Below are 15,439 nucleotides of genomic sequence, written 5' to 3'. Positions count from 1 at the left end.
ACCAGGCCTCTAGTTTATAATAATTTTATAAGGAAAAGGAGTAAAGATAGAGGAAGTTGTGGTTGTTCCATGCATCTCCCTAAATGTTGGTAACAACCTGTTGACTCCATGAGGAGCCAGACTACTGAGATGGTTCAATTGCTGCCTCTGTTCCCCTGTTTTCAAAAGGTAGCCTAATAAATTCCAAAGCTTCCAGGTAAGAGACACCTGCAGAAAATGGAATGCAAGGGTGTGAGAAGGGCTGACCGGCCAAGTAAGGACCTAGAGAAGGGTGGGGAATTTAGCCTGCAACAGAACCTGCTCCACCTTCAGGATAAAATAAAAGGAAGGAAAATGAAGCACTGTGTCAACAAAACCAACTGGAAAGGCCTGTTCACCCTGCTTGGGTGGCATGCTATTTATAATAGTGTTTGTGGTCCTTTTCCCAACAATCTTTTTTTGGCCTCAGCTCATCAGATGAGATGTTATTAAGATTAGAACCATAAATTCTCATAGCCTGTTTAAATTCTAGAATTATGAGAAGAAAATCCACAAGTTATGATAAATGAGGTTCATGGGGTTTGTCATCCATGACAGCAAATTGCTGACACAGGTTTTCTAGGATAATAACAGTAACTGCCATTTACTGAGTTCTAAGAATGTACCAAGTCCTGGGATAGGTCCCTTGCCTCTTTGGCATATGGATTATTTCCAGCAGAAAGCAACTGAGAAGCAGCCTTCTTCCTATTTGTGAAAAAGCAGGATGTAAATTTCTAAAGGTGTCTCCCCTCCCCTCTCTACCAGAAAGGACAGAAGTTAATCATGGAGCACATGTCTAGGCCCGTCTGACCAAAGGAATCTACATGTAAACCTTGCTAACGCTAGCCCTTATCTAGCTTTCTATTTGTCTTCCCACACGTTTGTCTTCCCACAATCGGCCACCCGCAGAAATTCAAACTCCTTTTCCTTTGTCTTGTCCCTTCTCCAGAAATGTATTATTCCTTTGTTAAGATTCTCTGTAAGCCCAGTGTTACTCATCTCTAAGTGCTCCCATGTGTAAGTGCAATGCACATGTTAATAAACTGTGTTTCTCTCCTATTACTTCTTCTTTCATTCTAATTGACAGGATCCCAGGGGGAGTACCCAAAATGGGTAGAGGAAAAAGATTTATGTTCCTCCCCAACAGGTATCTCGTTTAATCCTCTCAACAACCCTACTCTGCAGGTACTATTATTACAATTATTTACCCATGAGTGGAGAGACTTATAGAGGTTAAACAACTTACCATGGGCTAAGCTAGTAAATGACAAGGCAACATAGTGGGAGTCAACTCCAGAGTCTATTCTATATATGAACAATAAATAGAATAAATAAAATAATAAAAATCCCAGAGTTTCACTCATGAGCAATAACAAATAATAATAACATTATTCTTGCTACCCAAACTAAGTATATCATTCTGATCACCTACCAATATTCACCTACTTAAACCCTTAACTCATATGCCCTACCAGATACTGAAATGTAGGTGCCATTCAATATAGTGGCCATTCATCTCTTCCTTATACACTTTCAATGGAGGTTAAACCCTAAAGCCACGGCCCGAAAGGGCAGAAGCATTTTTTCTCCACCCTCAACTGTTTGGCCAGGAGGACATGCATCTAGTACATTAGCCAAAATTAATCAAAATAAAGGGCGCTGGTGAGCTCAGGCACCTGGTACAAGCTTTTTCATCTGACCTTTTCTAGCTACCATGCCTGGGACATTTGAAGTGCTCGATAAATATTAGCTATTGTTGGTTATTATCATTAATAACGTCTTCACCTAACCCAAAAAAGTAACAATGTAAGTATCAAAAATAAATAAATAAATTCTCCTTTGCTCCTGTTTCCAATTTTTGTATTTTTTCAAAGCTTTTTATTAGTAAAACTTAGAAATTTCTTTCAAATACTAAAACAGTCATGTGATTCCATGATCAAAGAAAACCACCATTAGGAAATAACCCTCCTCTTGAAGAAAATGATGTCAGCTATTTCCACTACTTTTGTAAAGTAATTTCAATATTGTTCGACTACAGTGCTAGAACCCTGACAGTCACTCACCTGGGAACACTGGAGCCTCGGTGCGACAGATCTGGGAAAGGAGTTGGTGCAGGCAATGCAGCCCAGGAAATGTTTGGCCATTTATTGGGGTCAGCTTATCTCTATCTTACTTGCTCTACATACTTGATGAGAGCACGAGACTAAATTCCAACAGGACATACCCATCAGGTGAGCAATGTCTAAAAGAAGGAGCGAGGGAGCCTGCTTCTGGTACTTGGAAGTTGTTTGACAGAGAGTTGATTTGACGTAGAAAAGAAATGACACCTGCAGTTGACATCCAGGAAGGAGATCACACCTACATTCCAATGCTGTGAAGAATTCAAAGTGAAACGCAGGTCTTTAGGGTGAAGGAAGATGATTCGAAGACGGACTGAAAGTGAGAGGAGAGTAAGAGCCTATTAGTAGAAAATTCCAAAAGAAAGCCTTAGACTCTGGTACATTAGCAACTTTTTCCTTCTTTAGGGATCTATTAAGAATAATAATAAAAAAAAAGAATAATAGATTTTGCCCATAATTACCAATAAAGTAAGCCAAGGTCACGAGGCTCTTTTCATAGATTATGCCCATGCTGAGGGACAATGAAAACATCTCTAAACCTCTTTGTCAACGCCCCTATTGTTTTGTTCCTATCCCTTTGTCTCCCAAGTGAAGCAAACAAAAATTGGATTTCACCTTGGGCTCCATAATGGTGGATTGATGGCTCAGTGAAGTTTGAGTAGATTCAGCAACCGTTCTCTACCCCTGAAAATCAAGGAAGAAATTGCCAGCTTTGTGGCCCAAGATCATATGCAAGACTAAAGGCCCAATCTTTTCATTGTATATATCTATCCTGTTCTCTCTCTGTCATGGTACATCAATTGTGTTAGGGTTAATGGCATATTATTTAACCATTAGTTGCAAGATCCAGAATAAAGACAAGGTCTATGTATCACCCTGCAATCCTGGTCTTGGACCTGATGCAGTAGCTAGATACAATTTTGAGGAATCAGTGAGTGGGTTTACGTATATGGAAAGAAGGGTGTGAGTGAATATGAGTAGCCAAAAGGGTACTGGAGAAATCTGTTCATTGCTCCCCAGCATTCGTTTTCCTCTTGTCATGGTAAAAATAGTCTGCATTTCTTTTGGGGAAATGCCCCATCCCATGATTCTCAGCCATGCAATGAGACCTAACCTTCTGTTTTAGCAATGTGTTCTGAGTAGCTTAAGCCAATCAGTTAAATCAGGGTTTCTCAGCCTTGGCATTATTTTATTTTATTTTTTAATTGACTTCAGAGAGGAAGAGAGAGGGAGAGATTGAAACTTCAATGATGAGAATCATTGATTGGCTGCCTCCTGCGCGCTCCCTACTGGGGATCCAGGCCCTAACCCGGGCATGAGCTCTGACCAGGAATCAAACCGTGACCTCCTGTTTCATAGATTGACACTCAACCACTGAGCCACATGGGCCAGGCAACCTTGGCTTTGTTGGAGCTGGAAAACTCTTTGTTGTGCAGGACTGTCCAGTGTATTATAGTATATTTAGCAGCATCACTGGATTCTACCCACTAGGTGCCTTTATGATACCACAAAGTTAAGATAACCAAAACATTTCCAAATGAGGGGGTGGGGAGAGGCAAAAATCATTCCTTATAGAGAACCACTTAGCTAAACTAATCCCTCATTTTACTAGTCAAGGTGTTTTTTTTAACATTCTTTATTTTGTTCATTTTTATTGAAAAATAACTGACATATACTACTGTACAAATTTAAGGTGTACAGCATGATGATTTGGTGTACATATGATGTGAAATAATTACCGCAATAGGTTCAGCTAACACCCACCTTTTCATATAGATACAATAATAGGAAAAGAAAAGAAAAAGGAAAAAAATTTTCTCCCTGTGATAAGAACTCTCGGGATTTACGCTTTTAATAACTTTCCCATAGATCATGTATCAGGGTTAGCTATAGTCGTCCTGCTGTGCGTATATCCCCAGTAACTTATTTACCCTATAACTGGAAGTTTGTACCTTTAGACCACCTTCCTCCAATTAGGGTTTCTGATTTCAAAAACACTATTAAGTGGCATGTTTTAATTAGTACTAATTAAACACCAGGAATTTCTGGGATAAGCCTCAACAGCTCTATGAGGTAGTATATGTTAGGATAAAGATGAAATTAATGTAATAAAGAGATCCCACAATGTCGTGGCTTAGAAAACAAAGACATTTTTCTCATATTCAATAGTCTTGATATAAGTTGTCCAGGTTGGGGAAAGTCCACACAGGTATTCAAGGATCCAGGCCCCTTCTGTCTTGTTCCACCATCACTCTCTCATGTTCTAGGTTATTACTGTTTATGTGGTCAAGCTGGATGACCAACACATCAGGGTTCCATCCACCAGTAAAAGGTAATGGAGGAGGTATACACAATGCCTTTTAGGGTTCAGATTTGAAAGTGGTACACATCACTGCTATACATTCCATTGGCAAGAACTTAGACACACTTAATTATAAGTCAAGTAACAAATGTGCCCTGCAGAATCATGTGCTCAGCTACAACACTACTATGAACTGGATGTTTGTGTCCTCCCAAAATTAATGTTGAAGTCCTAATCCCCAATGTGATGGAATTTGGAGGTGGGCCTTTGGGGAGGTATTTACCAGTAGGTCATGAGGGTGGAGCCCTCATGAGTGGAATTGGTGCCCTTATAAAAAGAAAAAAAGAGAGATGATCTCTCTCTCTCTCTCTCTCTCTCTCTCTCTCTCTCTCTCTCTCTCTCTCTCCCTCCCTCCCTCCCTCCCTCCCTGCCATGTGAGAACACAGCAAGAAGGTGATAGTCTTTAAACCAGCAAGAGAGCCCTCACCAAGAGCCTGACACTGACTTGGACTTCAAGCCTCCGAAACTGTGAGAAATAAATGTTTGTTATTTAAACCACCCAGTCTTTGGTATTCTTTTATAGCAGCATGAACTGACTAAGACGAACACTGTACCTATAAAAGAAAGGCGGGGGGAAAAGAAGGGGGAAAGAATTTTGGTAGAAAACCAGCAGTCTCCACATATTGTCATGTTACAAATGAGAAAGGCAAGGTGCAAAGAGCTAAAGTAGCTTGCTCAGGGTTTTATGGCTGGCAAGTAGGCCTGGAATGCAAACAGTCTAATTGCAGAGCCCATGTTCTTAAACACTGTATTGCCACTTTTCAAATGTTTGAACCAGATCTAAAATAAGAAAAGCATTTTACCTAGCAATCTGGCACACATATGCTTATATCTATGTATGTTTATATGTGTGTGTGTGTTTCATGAAACAATCCTTACCCTTACAATAGTCATGAACTCTGATGTTTTAATTCTATATTATTTCATTTTTTAAATGTTAGACTCACAAAATAGATTTCATGGCCCTCCAGAGTGTTGTGATTGACAGTATGAAAAGTGCACTCAATTTTAACAGGAGAATTGGAAGTCATTGGATGGCTATCGGAGAGCTCCCAGTATGACCTGTATGAATAAAAAGGCTAGAGAATAAGGTTCAGAACACAGGTAGGCCTGGGGACTCCAGGAAACCCGGAATCACAGCTAACATCTTGTCATGGGAAGGGTCTATTAAGATGCACTTGACACCACTGTTGATGTTACTTCCACCCCTGCAACTGGGAGCTGGACACCATGGCCATTATCACTGAAATGAATGCCAAACAGCTTGGCTCCTATGTCTCACGCCAGAGTCCAAGTCCCAGGAGGAAGCAGCCAGTTGGCATGCTTTGACCACGGACTTGTGCCCAGGCTTTGAGGATCAGGCAGAGCAAAAATCTGGCTTTTCAGCTCACAAAACCACAGAAATTAGATTAGATTCTGGGCAGCTCAAAAATGAACAAACAAAAAGCTAATGTGCAATATACTCATAAACCACTGGAAGAAGCATTGGTACAGCCACTTTGGGGAACAATTTGGCATTATTTGTAGAACTAAAATACGTATTCTCTGACACAGAAATTCATATTATAGGCCTAGAGTCTGAATTGAAAGTCCTACACAATGTGCTTAAAGAGACTTGTTTAAGCATGTTCACAGAAGCATTGTAATGTTGAAATCTGGAAATAACATAAAGACTTATCATTAAAAAATGAATAGAACTGGGTCCATTGATCATCTTTAGATCCCAGCACCAAGCACTGCTGACAGATTATCAGAACCAAATAAATTCTTGTTGAAATGAACTGTAACTAAATGAACTACCAATCAGAAATTATCTGGAGAGACCAGCCGGTGTTGCTCAGTGGTTGAGCATTGATCTATGAACCAAGAGGTCACAGTTTGATTCCCGGTCAGGGCACATGCCCGCATTGCGGGCTCAGTCCCCAGTGTAGGGTGTGCAGGAGGCAGCCAATCAATGTCTCTCTCCCCTTCCCTTCTGAAATCAATAAAAATATTTAAAAATAAATAAATGTTTAAAAAATTATTCAGTGAGTGATATGCAAAGCCAAAACAATGTTGTGCTGTGCATGAGGGATGAGTATGCCAAGGAGGTGATCCCTCAGCCTTTGGGTTGGTTTTTCAGAGCCCGGGGCCAGTCACCTCTGGCCTTGAGCATCCTCATTCCTATTTACTCCAGCATGCCATAGGAATATTACACTTTTCCACATGTGCCATATAGAGCAGTCCCTGGCACATAGGATACACTCAGTACATGTCAGTTCCCTCTTTATGGAAGGAACGTGGGGCTCTCAGGGTTTCTTATACCGAATTGTAGGGGATCTAAAATGTTGTGGGCCTCGACAGATCTGAGAGCCACTCTCCTAAAATCACAAAAGATTTAACAATGGCCTCAATACATCATCACACAAAGACCACCCAGAGTAGGAAATGTCCAAATATACAGACCAAAGTCCAGGGGTCTAGAGTGAGTCAATGAGGGAATAAAAAGAAATGTCCTTCCATCTTACCTCCTGAATTTCACCTGGCCATCTTTTTTCTTATTCCTTCTCAAGAGGATCTTTATGCCTTGTGTGTCATCACCCATAAAGGTGTTGAGAAGGAACGCTTCCCTAGGGTGGGTGTTTCCTGCCGTGTGAAGTGTTCCAACAGCATGACACCCCTGGCCTCCTTGTGCCCCCTTGCTCACTCCACACCAAGGGAAGTGAGCTGATTGATAGGTTTGGAAAGAGAAAGTGAACACATGTGGCTTGATTCCTTCCTCCTTTCTTCCTCTCAGGAGCTGACATCCTATATAAACCAAGTGTTCTTAACTCAGCACACAGAACACTTCCTGGAAATTACCCTGCTACTAAGAAGGCTTGCTGTGGCCCAGGCATGCCAGTGATTAGAGGGGGAAACCCAACACATTTCAAACTTTAGAATAGGGCCTACCAGCTCCATACCAGCCACATTCTCCAATATCAGCTTTCTCAATAGGCTGTACAAGCAGCCAGGCCAGAGGTGGACCAAGCAGGTGGCTTAATAGCATGGGTTTTGGGAAAAGGTTGGACTTTGACCTCACAGGGATCTAGCATTGTTGCTATTACCTTTTATAAAAAATATGTTTTTATTGATTTCAGAGAGAGGAAGGGAGAGAGAGAGATAGAAACATCAATGATGAGAAACATTTGATCGGCTGCCTCCTGCACACCCCACACTGGAGATCAAGCCTACAACCCAGGCATGTGCCCTGACCAGGAACCGAACCATGACCTCCTGGTTCATAGGTCGACACTCAACCACTGAGCCACGCCAGCAGGGCTATTGTCTTAATTTATTAAAAAGCACATTTGCGTAAGACAGTAGTAGAAAGAAAACTCTAGGTTTCAGTTCATGGTTCTGAGTTCTAGTCCTCTCCCCACTTCTCCTGATGTCCTGGTTCATGTGTATCCTTGAGAAATTTCTTAATTTCAGTGGAACTCACTTTGTTTCCCTTTTTAAAAATGATCAGTTGTAAATGTATATTAAAGGGTAAACTAAATATTTGTGTTTAAAAACTGTAGTTCTGTGTACCGCTGCCACTCATTTTCACCTCTGCAGAGGCAACTAATTTCACCTCTTTATTTTGTTCTTTACCTCCATGTCTCTAAGTCACACTTTGGTACTGCTACTTCTTGATTTTCCTTTTTAGGCATAATCTGTTGACTTCCCTGTATAGAAGATAGCATTTTGCTTCTATTCTTTCCTCCACCATCACCACACATACATACCATTTCCATATGTACTTCCTCTTATGAACTTTTGATCATGTGGAAATTTTCAATCAATAATCAATACATGCATATTGAGTGCCTACATGAGTTAGGCATTCAGATAGGCCTCGAAGTGCTAACATAAGTAAGAAAGCAGATGGCCAGGTCTAAAGTATGTACTCTTAAATACTATGCCACAACGCCTTTCATGATGAAGTTAAGGTACCAGAAGCACCTAAAATGCCTACTGAATCATCTAACACTAAATCATACTTAAGTTTAACTATTACATCCAAGTGTGCTTTATTGAATTCAAATGCTAGGAAAATTGGTTCATGCAAATCCAATTCTTTGCAGTCAATCATTCCTTATTCTCCAGCTACTCTGTACAAATAAGAGTTTTCCTCATGCCCTAACAGGTTTGGCTCAGTGGATAGAGCGTTGGCCTGCGGACTCAAGGGTCCCAGGTTCGATTCCAGTCAGGGGCATGTACCTTGGTTGTGGGCACATCCCCAGTGGGGAGTGTGCAGGAGGCAGCTGATCGATGTTTCTCTTTCATCGATGTTTCTAACTCTCTATCCCTCTCCCTTCCTCTCTGTAAAAAAATCAATAAAATATATTTTTTTTAAAAAGTTTTCCTCATAATAAGGTCTTTGTCTTTTCACATCACGTTAACATATGTGTTCTGCATGCTCCAGAGACACAATATGAAATTAGGCAGAAGGAAAAAGACCATTTTTTAGGAGAACAAAACCTAAGCAAGTTCTACTTGCTACTTTAAAGTACTGCGTGAGAATAATAATGAAATTTCGCTGAAAATTGGGAACTGGGGAGCTACTAAAAAGAAATGACAAATTTTCTTAACCAAACAAAAGTTTTCAGTTTATCATTTTTTTTAAATATATTTTATTGATATTTTACAGAGAGGAAGGGAGAGGGATAGAGATCTAGAAACATCGATGAGAGAGAAACATCCATCAGCTGCCCTCTGCACACCTCCCACTGGGGATGTGCCTGCAACCACGGTACATGCCCTTGACCGGAATCGAACCCGGGACCCTTGAGTCCACAGGCCGATGCTCTATCCACTGAGCCAAACCGGTTTCGGCTCAGTTTATCATTTTTAAAAGGATTTCTTCCTCTGGGCAGCTGATTGATGTTCTACTTTCACATTGATTTTCTTTCTCTCCCTCTCTCTCTCTCAAAATCAGTATATATATATATATATATATATATATATATATATATATATGTACACACACACACACATATATCCTTTTTGGTGCTTCCTTAGGATCTCATAAATGCAAAATTTAAATGTTCTTCAAAATAATGTATCGACAAGGAGTTTCCTCTTCCCTTTGAGCAAATTTACAAAAATCAAAATGCACAACACAAATGACTCTATTCAAGATGCATTTTTCAACTACTTACCATGCTGTTGCTTGCAATACAATGGGACAAGTGGTGGCAGGAACCCAGGAGGTCTATCAGAGCTGTCCACTAACCCACCTGAGCTGGCTCATCCACAGCGGCATTCAGATGCCCGCATGGAAGTTCACACAGTGGAAGGCTACAGCCCTCCGTCCCCCATCAGACACAGAAAGCACAGATTCGATTTCGAGCGATTGTCACTTAGGTGGAAGAGGTCTTCTCAAACCAAACTGCTTTTCCCTTAAGGCAAGCTGAATTTCCTTTTCTGCGTTTTCCTGACATTTCAGGTTATTTAAGCGCTTCATTTCAAAATCCCTTTCAATTTTGACATCTAAAAAATAAAATACATGAAGCAATCCAATGACAGTTTTTATCAGGTATAGTTTGTCAAAACTGAGTATCATCCAGCACAATTCACATTCTTGAATACTAAACAAGAAGAGAGGGCTACACATATAGAGAGGGGAATAGGTGCAAATGAACATATTTAAACATCTGATAATACGCAAAAGTCAAAATTTGCCATTTATTAAAGTAGTTCTTATTGAACATACCTTCTGCAGAAGGAAGCAGAAGGTCCTTCTTGATTTTAGACTTTTTGAGGTATACAGGACCACCATATGTAATTTCTTCCAAGAAAGGAAATTTGATTTTGCTTAGTTTTGTGTACCAGGTCTCTGTAAGCAGTGCAAGATCCCAAGGTTGCTGTCTGGAGTAAAAATTCATTAATTCACTCAACAAACATTTATTAAGCATCTACTATGGGATATATAGAAGACATCTAATTAATTCTCAGTTTTTTATTTCCACTATACATTTTGGTTTACTGGGCGGGGGGGACTCAGGATTTTCCAGACTTGCAAATCTAGCCAGGAGAAGGAGCTTTATATTGATATCTTTATATTTTTAAATAATGTAAAGATTTATTGAAAATTTTCCATAAATTATAATGACAGGAACTTTTATTAACAATACAGCCTCCCTGGAGGCAATCCAATCTCCCTGGAGGCAATCCCATGTCTTTTAAAAGGATGTAGTCTTTTATGGCTGATCAGAAATATGGCCACATTAGGGGAGGAACAGAGGGAATAGTCATACACTGAACAGGGTGCTTGGCATTGACGGAGACTTTGAGTGTGTGATCTTATTTTAATCCTACGGCCACTACACAGGTAGACAGGGAAATTGAGACTCACTAGTTCAGTGGTCGGCAAACTTATTAGTCAACAGAGGGGCAAACCACGGCTCACGAGCCGCAGTTTGCCGACCACTGCATTAGTTCATTAATTAAGAACCAGAGCTGGTACCTAGCCTAGGTATATTTATTTTGAAGCACCAGTACCAAGAGAATCCTTAGAAAACTGGAGGAGATGAAACCCTAAACTATGATACTTAAAATAATCACTATGAACTTTAACTGAATTGTTTTATGTATTCTACTTAGGAATTGTAAAATATCAGCAACAGGCAAGGAGCTGTTTCTCATCTACAGTCAATGTAAGCTTATATGCATGAGGAAGGGGACCCACCTGCTCTGGTGGGAGGGAGGGGAGGGAGGGGAGGGAGGGGAGGGAGGGCATTACACACCTGCCCTGCTTTGGTTTTCCACCTCCAGCTTCCTTGCTACTTTACCATCTAACTTTAACGAGTGACTTGAAGTCTGCAATTGTTATAGATGGACTTGAACAAGTGCACTAAGACATCTACAAGAGTGCTCACTGACACACAGTTTGTCAACAAAAACAACAACACAGAAATAGCTTTAATGTCTATCAATGAGCCTGGTTAACAAACATGTAATGTGGTACATACATGTAGTGAAAGAGTAAGGTTTATCCTTATATGCTGATTTGGAAAAATAAGTAATAAATCAGCTAACATGTATCTAGCACTTACTACAAGCTAGGCATTGTTTAAATCAGTTTACACATATGAACTCATTTAATTACCAGAGTAACCCTACTAAATAGGCAGGTGCTGTTATTATCCTCATTTTACAGATTAGGGAACAAGAACAGAGAATGACTTGCCCAGGGTCATAAGGCTGTAGGTCATGAGCTGGAATTTGAACAAGGGAAGTCAGTCTTTAGAATCTGTGCTCTTAATCACTGAGCTTTACAAGATCTAGTGGGGTAGGGAGCAAAGTTCAATATAATCCCATGTATAAGGACAGGTGTGTGAATATATGTGTGTATGTGTATGTGTATCTTGTACAACAGACAAATTCTAGCACTTATCTGCAGAGGTTTTTTTAGGGTGGTGGGCAACAGCAGAAAGCTTTAGAGTAAGGAGACTTCTAACCCTGTCCCTTGGATCCAACCATTTTTCCGAACCTCAGTTTTCTTATTTGAAAGTGTTCTTTTGTTGTAAAGATCAAGTAACAACCATGGAACAGAGTGGGAAACTCAGAGGGAAGGCAGAGGAGGGTGTGTAGGTTGGAGGTAATCAGCCAAGAACCTTGTATGCATATATGCATGGCCCTGGACACAGACAATGGGGTGGTGAGGGCCTGGTGCGGGGGAGGGGGACCTGGACCGGGTAATGGGGGGGAAAGTATATGTAATACTTTAAACTATAAATAATTTTTTAAAAGATCAAGTAATATCATTTATAAACTCCTGTCAAAGCAGTTCCCTTAAAAAAAAAAAAAAAGAACAGTATCCAGACACCCGAAAATGCCTCATACAAGCTAGTATCTATTTCCTGGGGAACATAAGGGTGTCCAGTATTTTTATTTAGCAAGGGCACACAACCCCAACCCCAAGTCAATGCTTACCCTCATAAAAATACTTACACTGTGAAACTGCCCCGCAGAATGTTTTTCACTGTGTTCTTTCTTGGCAGGCCGTAAGCCATGGTCAACTATTAGAGCCTAATTTCCCAACACAGGTGCCTTTTGTGGTAATGACGCGGATGTTCTGCTCACTTGGCCTGAAACGATTGCAACACACCTAATGAATGGCTTTCACTTGACTATTTTTTAATGTTCAAATAATAAAAAGATTCAGAAAAAGCATTCCTGACTGCCAGAACGCCCCTAATAAAATGTTCAGTGAAGCCGAACTCCTAAGGTAGAACGGTGTTCTTTATGCTCCAGGAACTTGTGTCATCACTTCTTGTCGTGTAAGGAGAAAATGCCAGGTGGACAGCGTCCTTTTTCCGTCGTGGCATTTTGTCACTGCCGGAGCTGCCAAATTGGCTCAAACCGCATCACCAAAAATGCGGCAGGTGGTGGCAATGCTATATGATAAAAGGCTGTTCGAGCACAGGACCGTCCTGTCCCCCGCCCCAGCCCTTGAAAAAATAATGCAAACCTTTTCAGATTTTCCCTCTTTGAAATATCTGAACTTAAGAAGTGTCCAGCTTTGCCGGACCAGCGTGGCTCAAGGGCTGAGCATCCACCTATGAACCAGATCAGGGTTCGATTCCCGGTCAGGGCACAAGCCCCACCGCGGCTGGATCCCCAGTAGGGGGCGTGTGGGAGGCAGCTGATCAATGATTCTCTCTCATCATTAATGTTTCTATCACTCTCTCCCTCTCTGAAATCAGTTTTTTAAAGTGTCCAACTTTAAGCACCACTGCCTCTTGCCCTCCCACGCACATCTCCTGAGCAAGTCTCCTCCCCCACACCCACGCTCCCAGCCCCCGCCCACCACCAGCCCCCATCTGCAGTTCCTCTGGTGAACCAGCTCCCAGGGACGCCTGGAGGCCTCGGTCGCCCCGGGGCCCTGGGCAAAGTGGTGGGTCCTCTCTGCACCTCCCTCCCTCCGCACCCCCTTCCCACGCCCGCGCCCCGCTCCTCCCACCACCCGCAGGCTCCCCTGCTCCACCAGGGCCTCCGGGATTAGTCCCCAAAAGGGGCGCCAGCGCTGCTTACCAGCTCTCGGAGGTCTCGGAGGGTCACGATCCCCAGGGGACGGAGGGCAGGGCTTGCCCCTAACTGGGCGCCTCCTTCCTGCTCGCGTCGGAAGCTTTGTGGTGGGGAGCCCACCCACGAGGGGGGGCCAGGGGCCGGGCGACAGGCCCGGGACACGCGCCCCGCGGGGTCCCCTTGGGGCGGGGACCTCTGGGTTGCACCGCGGGGACCTGCGCACGCTGAAGGAACAAAGCCCGCTAGCGAAAGAAGGCTGTACGCTGGGCCTTTCCCTTAAAACGACACTTGTGTCCGGAGATTATGTGAAGCGACTTGGCGACTTCGTTTAGGTACCATTTGGGGGCCCCTCTTAAGGAAATGTTGTCAATTCTGACGTGTTCGCTCACTGTGAGCGATCCCCACTGTGACGCTGGAGCCGCGCAGGCAGTAGGTGGAGTTCACGCCCTGGTGGGTCCAGACAGCTTTAAAGGCTCAAGCTGGAAACCCTACGCCCCGATGGGGAAACGTGGCCAGTTTCTGAAGTCATTACACTGTTGTGCTTCTGGCCGATTGGTGTCTTTTAATACATCTGATGCTCAGCACCACGTCAAATTAGAGTAGTTTACCCTTCCGTTTTGCGTGTGGGGTTTGGAGTCAGAATGGGCTGGGAATTCTAATTCCGCCGCTTGCTGCCTTTAAGGGCTTGCCTATGTCAATTCCCTAAGCCTCAGTTTCTTCTCTCAAACCGTATACCTTGCAATACTCCATATCTCTTACAGGGCTGTTGTGAGGATTAAAGATCGTGTCAATAAAGTCTCTGTACCTAATTATCTAATTTTGAGCCTCGTCACAATTTTATGAGCGAGGCAAGGGATACTTATGACTCCAGTTTTATAGAGGAAGAATGAACTGAGAGGTTAAAGGACTGCTCAGGGTCACATGGCTTAGTGAGTTGCAGGGCCAACTTTTAAAGCTAAACACAGTGCCCTTTTGACCCTGACAGCTACCTCTAATAGTAGCTCCTGCCTAATTAGTCTCCTATGGTTGACCTTTAGAAAGAGCTTTTGTCCCTCCCAGGGACTAGAAGGTGAGGACTCGCTTGCTCTTCAACTTTTTTTATATAGATATATTTTTTATTGATTTCAGAGAGGAGGAGAGAGGGGGAGAGAGAGAGAAACATCAATGATGAAAGGGAATCATTGACCAGCTGCCTCCTGCACGCCCCCTATTGGGGATCGAACTCAGGACCCTTCAGTCCTTAGGCAGAGGCCCTATCCACTGAGCCAAACGGGCTAGGACGCTCTTGAACATTTCTATTCTACTACCAAGGGGAAAGGAGCAGTGAGGAGTGAAAGTGAGTGTAGTATTTAACACAAAGAACACTGAGGCCATTGATGGATTGTGAAATCAATGCAGTAGATTTTGATCTTAGCCAATAGAGCTTCAATTTTTAAAATAAATTAGTATAGAATGGGGGGGGGGGGGAATGAGAGTCCATCACGAAAATAAGGGTAAGTATTGTTTTGTGGAACCTTCATTTCTGTTATGTGTATGCACTCATACGTGTGTGTGTGTGTGTGTGTGTGTGTGTGCAGTTTCAATGCAAAGTATAGTTCTGACAGTAGGTCTAAAAAGTTTGAAAGCCACTGTATAAGATCGTTTCATTTTAGAGATGAAAAGCAGAGACCAGGTTGCTGAGGTCACTAACAGGTGGGGCGGAAACAGGCATGGGATACTTATGACTCCAGTTTCTCTCAGTTTCTCTCTTTCTCTCCTTCTCCCTTCCTCTCTCTCTAGAGTTGAAGTACCACGTGGGTCCACAGCCTGGCCTCTTTCTACAGATGAAGAAATCAAGACCCAGGGAAAGGATGGGATGGACCCAGGACCACACTGAGAGAGACCAGATAACTTGTTTCTACAC

The 15,439-nt window shown here is 42.4% G+C and overlaps 1 protein-coding gene across 1 annotated transcript; it reads right to left on the bottom strand.

Moving 5' to 3' along the window:
* Positions 1-9,862: 9,862 nt before the first annotated feature.
* Positions 9,863-12,521, bottom strand: LOC308245744 (uncharacterized protein C4orf36; the record flags this gene model as incomplete). Its single annotated transcript, XM_080663475.1, has 3 exons — positions 9,863-9,996; positions 10,220-10,374; positions 12,460-12,521. The coding sequence occupies 3 exons, from the start codon at positions 12,519-12,521 to the stop codon at positions 9,863-9,865; spliced, it is 351 nt and encodes a 116-aa protein (XP_080519601.1).
* Positions 12,522-15,439: the final 2,918 nt, after the last annotated feature.

Source organism: Plecotus auritus (genome assembly GCF_963455305.1).
Source record: "Plecotus auritus genome assembly, chromosome: 1".
NCBI classification, from domain to species: Eukaryota; Metazoa; Chordata; class Mammalia; order Chiroptera; family Vespertilionidae; genus Plecotus; species Plecotus auritus.
Note: the sequence above shows the minus strand (reverse complement) of the source record. Positions and strands in the feature narration are given on the sequence as shown.